Below are 17,397 nucleotides of genomic sequence, written 5' to 3' on the forward strand. Positions count from 1 at the left end.
TTCTGCAGGGGATATGTCTTTTCTTCCGATCAAGATTTTCCGTAACTTTTACATGATTATTTATAGGGGTGAAGTTTTGATCTCTACCAATCTACTATCTCCACTAATCTTACTATCTCCATTAACAACTTGATCTCCACTATCTCAGTATCTCTACTATCATATTCGAATCATCGTCTTTACCGCAATGCGATGACGACATCCTTTAATCGGTGGCGATGATACCAAAGAGAAAAACTCAATGAGCGAATAGTAATAATCTCTATATATATATTTATACTAAACTGAGAGTGATAATTCTTTTTATTTATTTTGTAATTCTAGTTTGATCTCAATCAAAAAAAAAAAATCTAAATTCGGTTGTGCCTAAATCGAAATCAAGAATTTAAAATTTCTAATTTCATAATTAGTTGTGACTCCCTTGCCTTTTAGTCAACGAGGGAACTACGTTTTTGGCTACTAGATTGTAGCGCGGGGCTCAAGAAGGATGAGAAAGAAATTTACATGGGAGGAGGGAGTATCGATAGAAGGAAAAGGTTAACTCGGATGACGACGTTGGCTTCAACTGAAAAAGGAGTATAGAATAACAACATCGGCATCAGCGCTCAAGAAGTACAGCCCAAGTAAATCATCCCGGCTGATTTCGCCACTGAATCCCGATCAATAAAAATTGAATATTTTAAGTCTCGATTGATATTATTAGACAATAGATAATCTGTTGTCGAAAATTTTTAGGGACTTAACTAAATTTAAATACTAGAATTAAATTCAACTTAATAATCTGAACAGATAATTTCATACTGCCAGCAGAGTTTCTGATACATGTCGAATAACGGACTTGGTAATTGAGCGAGCTAATCGGCCAAGTAGCAAGTATGCATTGCTGAACGGGCAGATCGATTGAGCTATAAGTTTGGTAGATCTAGATTGCATATATAAGAGCTCAGGTCAACGACAACGTTAATGATCGATTAATCACCATTACTCGATCATTTTGATTCTATCCGCACACGAGTCAACATAATTCAGTACAATCCAAGTCCTGTATTTACACCATCTATGTACTCACGTGTGAAAGAGAGTCTCTTCTCATATATTTATTCACATCCTTAATGCATGCGAATCAATATAAACTAATTAATATACAAACTTCCAATATAAAATTAAAATCCATCCATCCTCTTCCACCTTTTCTCCATTGATAAATATTCAATGAATTTACAGTATATAAGTCGTTTGGGATACTCGTTTGATGGGTGAGATGAAATATTACTTTGTATGGCCTCCCTGCATGCATGATACGACGATAAGGATGCATGGAAGAATCTTGAATTGTTTAACTTGATTTTTTTTTCAATAGATACACAATTTTTGTCTTTCAAATTAAATACTTTAAAGTTCACGAATCAATAAACCCTCAACGTCTTAAAACAGTGGAACAGAGAGGAGGGTGTGCTTATCTATAGCAGAAGTTTCTTATTTGTAAACAATTTCATGAAATAAGCATCTGAACTCAAGAGGCGAATATATATATTGGTATCACATAGTTGTCATGCGTATAGTTTATGTGGCTATCACACTACAACCACATGTACATCTTTTTCTCTAAATGATTTGTTTTTTCATCTTTTTTCACTTTATAAGCACAAATGCATCAACTTTTTTTTTTTTTCCAAATGCATGTTCGAGCTCAAGAATCAACTTAAACTAAATCATATATAGCAATATGCACAGTAGTTTTCTTCATCACTCCAGTAACTTAATTTTAGATATTTTTATATATATATATAATGTTATCAGGATCTATATTTTTTTTGTTATAGAAAAAATAGAACTGCAAACATAAGCAATTCAATTTTAATAGCATTAACCACGTGGAAATTTATTAAAATAAATAATCTTCGAAAATTGTGGTACGTGATTTTGCAGGAATAAGGAAGGAGTAATCATAATCGACTATAAAGACAATACTGCAGGCAGCTGTGTCTCATGTTTGTCACACTTCCCCATGAATTGACTCTCTGGCTTCGGAAGATGTCTAGCAATTAAAAGATCAATCGATCCTCTTTTGAACGTACTTGTCAGATATTAAAATCAATATTATAACCAAAAAAAAAAACACTTTCTATTAACTCTAGAAACACCATGCAGTATCAATCTGTGTCGGTGCACGAAGCCTCGAGCTGTTTGAGCTGACTGACAGTGATGATTGATGAACAAGTTCACAACTCCTGCAAGACTGAAATATATATACATAAACAGATGAAATGATGCACACACAGACGAACTCAACTCACCTGTCCTGCTACTTTAATACTGTTGTAGCGTTCTTCATGATCATGTTTTCCCCCATGTCGTCAAGTTCTTATGTCCATGAACAGGAAGAAGTGAGGCTGTCACAGCATGACCTAACAATAATTAACCTCCTCAAACCACCAACCAACAGTATGTAAGCAAACTCGAGATTACAGTTACTCAAAGCTAGATCATGCTGGCAGCTTCACTCTTTCCCTCGGACACACGTATACAAAGCCAAAGGGAATGGAATAGGAAGAAGAGGATGAGGAAAGGGGAGGGCAAGGGATGATGAAACCCTACACATATCCATGCAAACATATATCGTAGGTGAGAATTTATAGAGCCCAAAGGAGATGGTGCATCATGCATGCATGCCATGCATGTGTTGTCTGCATACAATTACTTAGCCAAACACATGCATGGATTAAAGCCGAAGCTGGAGGTGGTTGAGCAGCGTAAAGTGGAGAGAAGATGTAAGTAAGTAGGAGCGTAGGGTTTAGGGTTAGGGTTAGGGTGCCAGTGTTACAGTGTTAAGTATCGATAGGGATTTACGTAGGGTTGCAGTGATGCATATATAGATGATAGGGAGGCACGTTGCAGGAGTGCTGAATTAACTTGATCGTATCTCATGCAATGCAAATATTTATTATAATATCGATCGCGTGTAAATTAAAAATGGGAAAGAAATAATAATTATTCTGAGTGGATTAATCAAGTACGCTGGAGGAGTACTGGGACATTAAATGAAGGCATAGGGATGCTCGCTGTTTTGATACGTGGCCAGTGAATTGGAAATGTTTCCTGTGAAACTTTTCAGAAACTTGGCTCATGAATTAATTAATGTTGTACGCAGAGTCGTCCTGGATTTTGTATTTTTCGCACGAGTTAAAAATCAAAATCCCAGAGTTAATTTTAATTAATTACCATCGAAGAGAGATCAGTTTTAGCATTAAGGTTGATAATCAATTGAGTTAGAGTTATTTCCGGTGGTGTGATTTTTATTATGCATTTGGTGAGCGATTTTAATGAATAAAAGAGTTTTGCCTTATTTATGAGAGGTAAATGTTAATCTAATAATTACGTTGATGAAATTTTATTTTACTCGTGGTAATTTTTTATTGAAAAGCCCTGCTGCACTTAGCTTTTACTATGAAGCCGTGGCCAAACTGTACCTTTCCTGTCAACAACTAGAGGGGAGATATCGGTTTCTGTCAGTCATTGGGTTATTTTATGACGTAAACAGTTTGGTATATATATATATATATATATATATATATATATATAAAGTTTTAAAAAAAATAGTCACGCTGAGCTTGTGATCGGTGCTAGAGAAATATATTAGAATTTGTTTTTATCTAAAAATATTTGTTTTGATGATTTTTTTTTTGTCTGATTTGCGTATCAAATTTGTAGGCCTTTCTACTTTTGTGTCAATTCTAATTAATGGTCCAAGAAATTAGTTTTTTGGACATTTTGGAACGTAAAGGTTTTATTTTGGCTTTTCTAAATATCAGAAGGGCTGTTTGCTTTTTAAATTCAATGGGTTGTGTGCCTAATGAGGCGAGCATTTACTCCTCGACTATTAGATAAATAATAAATCTTGATGGTTAGAATTTGATCAATTAAAAATTTTTATCTGTCAATTATAATATACATGCATATAATTAATATATACATATGATATTACTAAAATCCCCATGTATATGCATGCATAAATGTATTTTAGTTGGCTAGATTATGACTATTTAGCAAGGTAAATCACGATCTTGATGAATGGTCCAACGTCATAAATTTTTAAAATTTTTAAAATGTATTATATTTCGAATGAGATTTAAACTTTTATTATCCAAAGACTACGTCTCACTTCTTACTATAGCATTGATTGTCGCCCAGGAGCATGGATGGATAGTTGCTCTTAACTTTCTGTACCATGCCAGAAAACCTGACGATATATGCATCGTTATTATAATACTCACCACCTCAGTAAAAAGTATGGGGTTCACTGTCACATACTCATTATAACAACATATCTCATTACTCATATCCATTTTAACATTAACACTCATTATTTATGGGTTCCATCGTCCACTCACTTATCTTAAAATTATATCATATTAAATAAATATATTTTAAATATATTTTAAAATATTTAAATTATTGTTATTTTTAATTATAATCTTACTTGTAAAAAAATAATTTTACTATTTTTTTAAATAATATTAAAAAATTTACAATTAAAAAAAAAGAAAATAAAAAAAAATTGAAAGAGAGGGTGTTCAAACCTTTGAACACCTTCTCTCCTCTCTCTTGTGCCCACTCACAATGGAGAGGGGGTGTTAAATGAGCATTATAATGCCCATTTAACACTCCATTGGGATGCTCTTAGAGCATCCACAATGCTCTAATGTTATAACACCCACTATCTCATCAAAAAGCATGGGGCCCACTGCCACATACTCAGTTATAACAACATTCTTCTTTTACCCACATCTCTTTTAACGTTAATACTCATTATTCATAGGCCCCACCGTCCACTCAATCATCTTAAAATTATATCATATTAAATAAATATATTTAAATATGTTTTAAAATATTTAAATTGTTATTATTATTTTTAATAATAATCTTATGTTTAAAAATATAATTTTATTATTTTTCAAAAATAATATTAATTTTTTAAATATATTTATTAAATAAAATAGATGTTTGTGAGAAAGCGAAATTACAATGTTAAGAAAACAAAATTATAAAGTTGGGAAAATAAAATTACAACTAAACACTTAAAATTATAAAGTTGGGAAAACGAAATTACAACTTAGCGGCTAAAATTACAAAGTTGGGAAAACAAAATTTATTTTAAATTACCATGTAATTATGAAATTGAAATGCAACAATAACTTAAATAAACCATACTATTATGTCATTAAAAATAATATATGAAATATTAATTCACGGATTGTTGTTGTATTGCCCCAGATATGCTCAACTAAGTCGGCGCGAAGTTGGTGATGAACTTGAGTGTCACGTAGCTCAGAATTTGTTCGAAGATAATCCTGAAATCCTCGGTTTGAGCCATGGATAGGTTGTGCGGGTTTGTCGCCTTCTTCGTTGTACCAATTTGTCACGTGCCCTCTCTCATCCTCAACAATCATATTATGCAAAATAATGCATGCTAACACGATTGGTTTTAACTTTTTCCTATACCAATACCGAGCTGGACCTCTGACAATCGCCCATCAAGATTGGAGCACCCCAAATGTCCGTTCAACATATTTTCTTGCAGACTCCTGTCTTTCCTTAAACAACTTCCTCTTGGGATCCTCCGGGCAAGGAAAAGCCTTAACAAAGTAGCCCACTTGGGATATATTCCATCTGTTAGATAATAGCCCTTCGTATATGCAATGTCGTTCACTGTGAAATTAATCTCCGACATATTTCCTTGCAAGACGTTGTTGAATATGGGAGATTCATATAACACATTAATATCGTTATGTGAACCGGCGACCCAAAAAAATGCATGCCATCATGAGACGTGACTGCTTCAAGTACGATTGTTGGTGACCCATGTCTCCTTGTAAATTGACCTTTCCAAGCAACTGGACAATTTTTCTATTTCCAGTGCATACAATCAAGGCTACCTAACATGCCAGGAAAGCCATGTCTCTCATTATGCATTTGAAGAAGACGTTGAGCATCATCAACATTTGGTCTTACCTATCACCAAATATTTCAACAACGTATTCGCAGAACTTGAAAAGGCACCTGATGGCAGTTGATTCACTCATACGTAGGTACTCGTCAAGATGATCGGCGGGGATTCCGTAAGCCAGTTGACGAATCGCAGCGGTGCATTTTTGTAGTGGGGTGACAACCTTTTTCTTCGTACAGCATCGTCCCTTTGTTGAAAAAATGCTGAATGATTCTCTAATGCATTCACTATGCGGAGGAATAACTCTCTTCGCATTCGAAATCATCTTCGAAATATTTCATCATGATACACTGGGGCTATAGATAAATAATCATTGATGAGTCTCTCATGCCCGGCTTCACGATTTCTTTGGACGAACCTTCTTCTGCGCGTGCCCCTAGCTCCTCTGATATACTTCCATAAGTTGTTGGTGTTGTTGAAGAACCAATAACATCATTTCTTCACCTGGATCATAAGCTTGCTCATCGATTTCAACATGGACTTCGTCTTTGCTTGTCGAGCTGGAACTTGAGCTAGAGCTGCCTGTAGAATGAGACATTTTTGGAGGAAACACGTTTTAGTCTGTGTTTGAGAAATGGTATGATGGTCTATATATATTGTTTTTCTCATGCAACGGCTAGTTTGCAATGACTAGTATGCAACGTCGCGTTGCAACGGCTAATTTGCAACGGTAAGTTTGTAACGCCTAGTTTGCAACGACTAGTTTCCAACGGCTAGATGTAACAGCTAGTTTCCAACAGCTAGTTGTAACAGCTAGTTTCCAACGACTTGTTTATAATGACTATTTTACAAAATTATAATAATTAAAAATCACATTAATTGAAATGAGAAATACAATAATTAAAAATTACAATCACTCGAAAATATAATAATACTAGAAAATGAACGTTAAGTAAACAATTTAGATATTCCATCTCGACCTAATATCCTTGCATATGCATTCATGTATGATAAGTTGCTCCTTTGTCATCTGCGAGGTGTCTTTGTTCAATATTTCGTACTCCTTCAACTTCAAGCGACGATTCTTAGCTTCAGATTTGGACAATGCAGCTTTTGCCTTAATCTCCTCTACTTCGAATTGTTTTTGTTTCAAATCGACTTCGGACTTCTTCATGCTTGTGTACTTAGTGAACTTTGTGATAATATTGTTGTAGTTTACTGTCAGATCCTCCATGGTTGATTTTACTTTGTCTTTTCCCTTTCTTTTAGCGATCTTTCACCCTATTGGGTGAGTATCTTCATAATCCAGGTTTATACTCACATCTTGGTTGGAGGAGGTGTTGCTTGCTCCCGACTTTGAGGTCCTCGTCTTCTTTGTGGCCACAAAGTGATCAGCAGATTGTGGAGTAAACATTGGACGATCTTTGACAATTCTCCACACATATTTGAGATTGAATGCAACACCATTATTTCGGATAGATATTTTTCGTACGCAAACCTCAATATATCTTCATCACTGTGACCACTTCGATATGAACTATAAATACTATTGTAATTTGCGTTGAATCGATATACCTTCTTTTAGATTGTATTGTGCCAATGTGACCGTATAACATTTGCACTTTTGGTGTTTGAACCTAGGGGAAGATTCTCATTGTAGTAGCTTGCAACCCATCCCCAAAAAACATCCGCCTTTTGATCATTGTCGATTATTGGATCATCACTGATAGTGACAAAACTTCTCGCTAAGACCTCGTCTTCAACCTTTGTCCAACTTGAACGCTTTCTTGTACCCTCAGCATTTGAAACCACCTTTTCTAAATTGACCACCTCAATTGGGGATTCACGGTCGGAAAGTTGAGTCTCCGGGATAAAAGTCGGAGTTGCAGGTTCATTCGACATCGAAGGAGTGAAAGATATACCAGTTGTGTGTGGGGTACCATATCCATGAACAACCGACGGCGTGAAATACGGATGTCTCATGTTTTTGCTAATATCCAATTGGAAGCGGTTGATATAGACCTCAAGGGGCATAATTCAGATGATTAATAGAATTTCCAAAATCTTGAAAATTTTGAAGATTTTGTGGAGGAAATGACATATTAGGAAATTGATGTGGGTATTGATAATTTGGTAGAATTTGTGGATTTTGGGAAGATGAATATTCTTGCGAGTTGTTTGTAGAATTCAAGAAATTTGTAAAAAATGCCCTATTATTTTCATCCATTTCGGATAAAAAATAAGATGGAATTTCAATTATTTAGTTGGTATGAAAATTTTGCATATTGATGGTTATTTATAGATAAAATTTCGAACTAGCCGTTAAAAAATAACCATTAAATAACTAGCCATTATTTAATTTTTAATTTAAAAATTTACATTTAAAAAAGCTTAAACGCCATGAACGCTTCACTGAACGCTTGAACGCATTTATTTAAATAACTAGCCGTTATTTAAAAAAAAAGCCGTTATTAAACAAAAAAAAAAGGAAGTTTACACATGGAATGGGCCCGCCCTAGCCCACCCCATGAATGCTTGAACGTGTTTAGGGATGTAAATGAACCAAACGGTTCGCGAGCTATTCGGAGCTCGATTCGGTAAAAAGCTCGTTCGAGTTCGTTCGTTTATCTTATCGAGCCGAGCTCGAGCTCGATTTCGAGCTCGACATTTTTATCGAGCCGAGCTCGAGCTTAAGGATATTTGGTTCGTGAGCTCGCGAACATGTTCGTTTATAGGCTCGCAAGCCAAAAAAACGAGCCATAAATCGAGCCTTAAAACGAGCCTTAAACGAGCCAAAAAAACGAGCTCTAAAATGAGCCAAAAAAACGAGCTCTAAAACGAGCCTTAAAATGAGCCAAAAACGAGCTCTAAAATGAGTCAAAAACGAGCTCTAAACGAGCCCGAAAACGAGTCCGAGCTCGCTTAACGAGTTAGGCTCGTTAACTTTGATAATCGAGCTAATAACGAGTCGAGCTCGAACTGTTCGCGAGCCTGATAATTCTAAAATGAGCCGAGCTCGAGCCTTGTGATAAAAGCTCGATTCGAGCTCGAGCCGAGCTCGAGCCCGAATATAACTTAAACGAGCCGAGCTCGAGCCTGATATTGTTCGGCTCGGTTCGGCTCGTTTACATCCCTAAACGTGTTCAAGCGCTTTAACGTCGCGTTGACATCTACAACGCGACGTTAAATGAACAATCGCGTTATAACGCGACATTAACATCTCGTTGCAGATGCTCTTATACCAAGATTCAATTGTTACATGTTTAATATTCATTTAACACCACATTAGAGATGCTCTTATAACAAGATTCAATTATTACACATTTAGAGTAATCGAGCAAAAGATTGCCTCGTATTATTGTCTAACAAAGTCCAACAAGAACCCCATGTTGTTTGTATCAAAACATAATTAGCAAAATGTATTATAATAAAACAATAATTGAAAATTAAACTTAGATTTGTCTTTTTACTATATCTGAATTTATTTTTAAATAAATTTTATTTTATTATTATTCTTCCCTCTTTCTTGATTAATGTACATATTTATTCCACCTCGTCTAACTAAGATACTTATTTAATGACTAAAGATGTGATAATATTATCTTAAATGCCTCTACAATTGATGGAATTATGACTACTCCCTTATGATGGTCTGTGCGGGCTGACGAAGATGCCAGCATTTGTAATTCCTAAAAACAAGAGTGCAGAATAGTTGTAGGGTAAAAAAAAACATTAATTCCGAGAAATATAACGGGGAAAGTATGAGAAGTTTCATCAGAATTATGTGCACAACACTCCCACGCAAATTATAAATTGAAGCTGCATAGATTTACATGTTAAGTATAAGAATCTCCAAGTTAGAATCTATAACAATGAAATATCTTGTGGACTTTGAAATCCACAACTGATAGTTCCAAACATCAAGGAAATGATCACAGTATAGTAAAAAAAAAAGGAAGATTGTATGTTGACAAATGGCTGAGAATACTTGGTGGCAAAGCTAGGCGCTTTAGACTCACTGCTCGGTCTTCTCAAGTTCTCTACCAATTCATCATTGCGTCTGAAAAAAATACCACCGAAAGAATAATGAAAGGAGACCAACTGTTAGGAGCTTCAGTGACAATATCAGAATAAATGAAGGAATCCCTCCTTTGCTGGTGTGAAGATCCCAAGCAACAATTAAAGAAGACAAAGCAGTGTCTCAATGTTACCTACTAAAGTTTGCAAAGGCAGTCTACTTATTTCCTTGCAAATTAAGTGCCAGTAACCATTACAATAATCAAATAATATGTGGATTTCTTATCCCCAGTTTATCAGGTCATCAACTGGTACCGAAATAATTTAGATTTATGATAATAATCAGCAAAATGAATGCCAAGGCGATCTTCCATCAAAGGACTAGTCACTTCAAGCAATCCGTGTAGCAGGATTGTAACCATCCTTGATCTGAGGAAATCCATGAATTGCCTGACCATTCACAAATAATTGTCAGATAATGAAACAAACAAACAAACAAACAAACAAAAAAATCAAACTTTTTTTTATTATTTAAACAGTCAAAACACACCTAACCAACCTCGAAAAAATTAATTAGCTCTCGAGATTTGAAGCCTATAAATAAGTTCTCCACAATGCTTCATGAATATGAACAGAATACAAGGAATCAAGAAAAATAAATAATAATTTCATCTTGTATTTTGTGACTTGTTAGTTTTAACATGAAGGAAACATCATTTTCTTCATCCTGAAATCAAAGGGATCTGGATCAGTTAAAGAACATAATGGCTTTGACTGGAAGGAAATAAAAGGGAGGTGACACTTTTCATCAATTGGTAATTAGTTTGGTTGTGTATACTAGAGACTAAAGAGAATGTATAATAACTTATCTAGATAAAGGGAAATAATTAAATCATGCTGATATCTACTAGTGAATACTTCATTAAATCAAATTATAAGAAAAAAGATGGGAAACCTCATTGAATGACTCAGATGTTTATACTTGGTTGATGAATAATGCACCCTATAGTCCTTCCAGTGTCATGGCAATTGCAGGAGCGCTGGTGTCAACTTGTTTGAGTGATTAAATCCATTCAATCGATTGATGGTAATTATTGAAAGACCAAAACAGTTAAGCCCTTGTCAGCCAACGAAAAACACCTTCGTTGGACAAAGGAATCTGCCCAAATATCAGCTTGCTCTTTACATGTTGTGGTCCATGTATAATGTGAGATTATTCAAGAAAGAATGAGAATCTGCTTCTAGAGCTCCTGCTTCTGGCTGCCTAAACATGCTGCTGCCATCAGCTTCAACAGGCTTCTTCATTTCTCAACTTTGAACGATGAAAAACTGTCATATTCTATCTCCAAATGACCAAAGCAACGCCAGTGGATACCAAATGCATATGAAATTGCACACAAGGTGGTAGATATGTTTCCTTTACCAATAGTCCCCACAAGTACAGGAACCCCAACTAAAATGATGAAATCGAACTGGATCTCTAACGACAATATCCCGCCTTTCAAGCTCGGAAAATAACTTCATTGTAGTATGACAATCCCCACAGACTCTTTGGTTCTTCATGACTCGTATTGGAACTGATTTTGGCAGTTTGCACAAACCAAATGCCAAGGCCAGCAACTCACCATGACTGTTAACTAGACTCTTCTTCCACATCTCACTTTGGTACTCTAACTTTAAAATCTTGAGGCCAGCATCTCCCATCTTTTGTCTTATATGAATCATTATCTCTTCTAGCTTTCCATAAATGATGTCCATGTGTGGCTGCTGACTATTGTTAGACATGAAAGAATAAACGGATGCTCCAATTTCAATCCAACTCATACCAGTTTCTTTGTTCACCCCTCTTTCTCTCATTAAACCTCTAGTTCTCATTGCCAGTGAAACTTTTCCCGCATCCAGATACATATTATACAGCAATATATATGATGAAGAAGAAAAAGGTTCCATCATCATCAATCTTTCACCTACACGTATACCCTGTTCAGTTTCACCATAGAACAAGCATGCCCGCATAATTACACGCCAAAGTAATGGGTCAGTGGCGTATCCAGATTTTGAAATGAAGTCCTCTGCATCAACTATTCTACCAGCCCGACCCAGAAGGTCAACTAGGCAAGCGCAATGTCTTGAGTTTGGAGATAATCCATATTCCATGCTCATGCTTTCATAGTACCTGTAGTACAAAGCAATTAGGAATGTTTATGGATGTATGGTTACTGAAAAGCTGGTTAAGATTTAACATGTTGCCAAGTGTGGATGTCTTTTAGGATTTTGTAAGTACACTTAGCAATGACTAAAACTTTTTGAACCAAATTCTGAGATATCTTTCAGTATTTTAAACATTATGCGTCTTCCATTTCTGATAATTGTCTACCAAAAAACCTTTCATCTTCCATCCTAGCTTGGCACCGACATTGGCAGCATTACTTAGTCTACAATATTATGATCATAACATAAAATGATTTTTCTCTGTGTAACTAAGAACCTTAAGCGACGGGTCTATAGCTTATAGCCTAGAAGAGTCAATCAATAAGCAGACAACATAAGTAAATCCAATAAATATAGAAGGGTCACAATAAATGCAGTAGCACACAGGCAATTCTTATGTCTGTTTAGTTATCAACTAACCAGAAACCAACATGTTGTACTTAATGCGCTTGTTAACTTACTTTGGAAAATAAGAAAATACTAAATGTTTAGCTTGATTAGTTTCTCTAACATTTGTCCAATTGCTGCTTGAAAAATTAACTTAAACCAAGAAGCCACCTTCTCCAATATTCATAATTAGCATTTATCAAGGATCTAGCTTCATTGACTTTTTAAAATGAAAAGGAGTTAGACAATGCAAATATGATAGGAAATACTTGAAAGTGTGAGCATTTAACTTCAATAGCCCACCTAAAACCTTCATCCAGCAAGCCACCATGGCAGCAAGCAGTAAGAACAGCAAGAAAAGAGGAAGCATTGGGCATCACCCTGCATTCCTTCATCTTCTCAAATAGCATCAAAGCATCTCCTGCATTTCCGTGTATTCCATAGCTTGAAATCATTGCAGACCAAGAAAAACTATCAAGACTTCCAAGATCTTGAAATGTCTTAATTGAAGCATCTAGCTCTCCTAATTTGGTATACATCTCAACAATTGAATTACCACAAACAGTGAACTTATCATATCCCAATTTCATAGAACAGCCATGAATTTGCTCACCAACCCGTAGCATGCCTGAATTTGAACAAGCATTTATCACACATGAAAGAGTGAACTGGTGCGGTTCTTTACTGAGGTACAACAATTCTTTAAATAAGCTCAGGGCTTTTTCAAAATGGTCATTATAAGTATAAGCTGAGATCATGCAGTCCCAAGTGAAAATTTCTTGCTTAGAAGTCATTTCAAAGCATCTGAAGCTTTCTATCATCAAATGTGAGGTCGAGTACAGAGTTACCAGTGCACTCCCGATAAAATCATCATTTTGGAGATTATTCATAATGACATGGGCATGGATTTGCCTCCCACATTTCAATGCACCAAGTGAGATACAAGCTTCGAGTACACTCTTGAATGTGAACTTTGAGGGCTTTATATGTCTCCTTAGCATTTTACGGAAAAGCCTTAGAGCTTCAACTCTGTATTTGCCACAGGATTCAGTTCCCAAGCGGGAGAATCCAGCAATCATGGCATTGAACACTACAACACTAGGATTCGGTATGCATTCAAAGACCTTGATTGCTTCTTCCAATCCACCATTTTTCGCATACACATCAAGCATTGCACTGCCAACAAAGAGATCCAAGTCCAATCCAACCTTAGTTACACACCCATGCAGCATCCTTCGAACATCTTCTGAATCCTGTGAATCCTTCATATCGGTACAAGCTTTGAGAATAGCACTGAGAGCAAAGCTATTGAGCTTTACTCCAGAACGGTGCATCCAAACAAGAATGTTGGCAGCAACCTCGGGCCAGCCAATGCGGACGTATGCCGTGAGCAAGGAATTCCATGAAACCTCGTCCAGTTCCTCCGCTCCATCAAAGACCAGCCTCACTTTGTTGATCACGCCGAAATTGGAGTAGAAATCTATAAGAGAATTGGTTATAAAAGCACGACGAGCCAATCCATTAACAACAACCATGCCGTGGACAGCCCTCCCTACCTTGACATATCCAAGGTCAGCACAGGCACTAAGAGCACCTACATAACTGAACCGATCAAGCAAAGCGACCGCGCTTCTTGCTTCTCTAAACACACCCAAAGCTGCGCCGCTGTACCCGGCTCGAGAAAATCCAGCAGACAGTATGTTCCAGGATACGGCGTCCCTAAGGGGCATTCTGTCGAACAACTGGTGAGCGGTTGCCATGTCGCAGCAACGGCAATAGGCATTGAGGAGGATGTTGTGCGTGAAAAGGCCGGGCTTGTAGCCGGCGCGGACCATGTGAGAGTGGAGGAGCCTGCAGAGGATCAAAGACTGGGTTCCGGCGGCGAGTTGGAGAAGGTGTCGGTAGGCGGACGGGTGGCGCAAGGGGAGGCTGAGACGGGGAGGAGAGTGGTTTGGCGCGCGGAGGCGCGGGGTTTGGCCAGGCAGAGGGAGGCGTCGGGCTCCCAAGTCTCGCTCGGGTGGCCCCCAACGCATTCGTTTAGCCACAACAGAGAAAATGTTCAAAACAAAGAGTTAAGAACGATAGAGGCCTGAAGAGTTCTAGTCGATCGAGTCAGTCGAATGAGTTAAATGGTTCAGCTAGGTTAGTTTCGTGCTAGGTGTCGGATTTAATATCTGACCTGAAATAAGAAATAAGAAGGATATGAAATGACTACAAATACTCGATATGTAAACCGAATATGAGATTAAATTTTATATATATATATATATATATATATATATATATATATATATATGAAAAAAGTTACTTTGTATATTTTTGGAGAATCCTCATAGATTCGGATGCTTGGATGTTTACCTGGACATCTAGATTTTTAAAAGTGAATCAAGATGTCCAAATGAGGCATTTGGACGTCCGAATGAATATGTAAGATAAAGATGTATAAAATATTATTTACACATCACTTTATATATATATAGTAAAGAAAATTTTCTTTCATAAAAATCTACTAATTATGTTTGTTATATTAGGAAGTATATAAATATATATATATATATATATATATATATATATATATATATATATATATATATATGTTAATTTTAATAGGTTGATAATAATTAGATAGGAAAAAATATTATAAGTATAAAAAATATTCAATCATTTAATAAATAGGAATATATCATAAATATTATATACCCGATGAATATCTTAAGAATATAATATCTAACTCGAATCTTGCTTATTATCATCCTGCCAAAAGTGGATTGATGAAATCGAGTCAGTCCTTATAAGTTTAAGAATTTAATTGGGTGGAGTTGGCTAAGCACATTGAATGGATCATACATGTTTGTTGAGTCTTTCAAGTCAACTAAGTCAAATGCGACCAAGTAGTAAGAAATAATAGTCACATAAATTTAATAATAAAAAGTATTATTAATATATTTTTTTCATTTACGACATAATATAACCATAATTTATTAGTCATTTTCATTTGCTCTTCTTGTAACTATTATTTTATCATGATATCATATGATAACTCAATATTTTTTTGACAATTTATCAAAGAAAAGGACATACTTATATTTACGAATTGACCAAAAAAAAAAATACACTATGCTTTAATATTTATTAAAAGATACACTTATTTTTCTACTTTTACATTTTACCCCTTCATCATTTTTCTTTTTTTCTTCTCTCTCCCATGCATATAATTTTTTTTCTATTTCCTCTCTCAAAAGTCAAATCCACTCAACCTCTCTTCTCTTTCCTCTCCTCTCTTTTGAAGATGCATATATGCATGCAAGCATAAAGGGTTAGAGTTTAGTATATTTCTTTTGATAACATTTGAACACCTTCGGAGAAGTCAAAATATACAATAGACGATACCATTGAACTCCTTGAGTCTTAGAAATTCATAAGACCTGAAATGGATGGATCCAATCTGAAGTCTTTAAATCTATCAGTGGATTTTGACATGATATGGAATCATATGAAGTTCATGTTGGACCTGATATGATTTCATATTAGACCCAATGTAGACTTGATATAAATGAGTTTATGTTTTAATTGATTTTTCCGATAATATTTCAATACCTCCCTAAATGTCGAAATATGTAATGGACAATATCATTGGACTCCTTGTAACCTCAGAAATCCACATGACTGAAAATAGATCCAATCTGAGTTCTCTAGGTCCACCGGTGAATTTTGACCAAAATCCACTGATGGACCTAGAAACCTTAGATTGGATCCATTTCAACTCCTGTGGATTTCTAAAGTTGCAAGGAGTTCAACAGTGTTGTTTGTTGCATATTTCGACGTCTCCAGATGTGTTGAGATGTTATTGAAAAAATTAGCTAAAACATAAACTAATTCATTTATAATTATGCTGATTCTTTCAATAATATTTTAACACCTCCAGAAAAATCGAAATATACAATAGACAACATCCTTAAACTCCTTTCAACGTCAGAATTAGAAATCCACAAGACCTTAAATGAATCCAATTTAAGATCTCTAAGTCCATCAGTGGACTACCCATATTAGGCTTGATATGGAATCATATCAGACCCAACGTGGACTTGATATGAATGATTTTATATTTTAGTTGATTTTTTGGATAATATTTTCATACCCCAGATATGTTGAAATATGCAATGGACTAGCGTTTTGACTTCAAGGGACTTTCAGCTAGTCTTGCAGAATTTAGTTTAGAAGAAGGTTCCATCTAGCACTGAATTGATAAGCGATCGAATTCAAGTTGTTGGTGGTGAGAAACTTCAAAAATAATTGGCACATGGATCTGGAAACTTAAATTCTGAATTTTTAAGTATTAGAAATTCAGTTTCGACAGCAATAGATTTCTCTTTCTTGGACTGAGCTTCATAAATCATTTCTGTAAATAGAGCAACATCAATTCAGGAATTAAGGATTCAAACCCAGCAATTTCTTGTATATGAAATGGGAAGACAAACAAGATTAGTTCACTGTCCATAAATCCCTTGACAGCTGCAGCACTAACAATTTAGGAATTCAATTCTATCAATCCATAATCTCTCACTCAGCAACTAGATTCCAAGGATTAGTTTTAGAATTATGATCCCCCAAAGTTCCAGATTTTTAGTACTAAAGACTTGAGAAGAACACAACACCAAATGACATCTAAAAATTGAAAACTCAATTGAACTAAGTCCCACAATTTCAGTTATGATGCCAACATCAGCCAGGGAACATCCGAGATGGAATTAATCCCTGCACTTCAACATCTTGGAAACTAGATTTAAAAAGCAAATTCAGAAGTCAAATTCACAAAGAACTCAAAGAGTTGAAAC

The 17,397-nt window shown here is 35.6% G+C and overlaps 1 protein-coding gene across 2 annotated transcripts; it reads right to left on the reverse strand.

Moving 5' to 3' along the window:
* Positions 1-9,774: 9,774 nt before the first annotated feature.
* On the reverse strand, positions 9,775-14,742 carry LOC121997836 (pentatricopeptide repeat-containing protein At3g13880-like). 2 transcript variants are annotated; one of them, XM_042552474.1, is made up of 4 exons: positions 12,866-14,742; positions 10,920-12,140; positions 10,524-10,691; positions 9,775-10,414 (listed from the first exon to the last, which is right to left on the reverse strand). In XM_042552474.1, the coding sequence occupies exons 1-2, from the start codon at positions 14,593-14,595 to the stop codon at positions 11,384-11,386; spliced, it is 2,487 nt and encodes an 828-aa protein (XP_042408408.1). In that variant the 5' UTR covers positions 14,596-14,742; the 3' UTR covers positions 9,775-10,414; positions 10,524-10,691; positions 10,920-11,383. The 2 variants fall into 2 exon arrangements, with proteins under 2 accessions (XP_042408408.1, XP_042408409.1); XM_042552475.1 differs by lacking the exon at positions 10,524-10,691.
* Between the last annotated feature and the right edge of the window lie 2,655 nt (positions 14,743-17,397).

Source organism: Zingiber officinale, chromosome 6A (genome assembly GCF_018446385.1).
Source record: "Zingiber officinale cultivar Zhangliang chromosome 6A, Zo_v1.1, whole genome shotgun sequence".
In the NCBI taxonomy this organism is placed as follows: Eukaryota; Viridiplantae; Streptophyta; class Magnoliopsida; order Zingiberales; family Zingiberaceae; genus Zingiber; species Zingiber officinale.

Excerpts from the sequence above, each read along its gene's own strand:
- LOC121997836 (XM_042552475.1), bottom strand. The coding sequence starts at position 14,595 with ATGCGTTGGGGGCCACCCGAGCGAGACTTGGGAGCCCGACGCCTCCCT. Across the intron at positions 12,141-12,865 it reads TTGCTGGATGAAGGTTTTAG|GTACTATGAAAGCATGAGCA; the intron begins GTGGGCTATTGA and ends TTTGTACTACAG.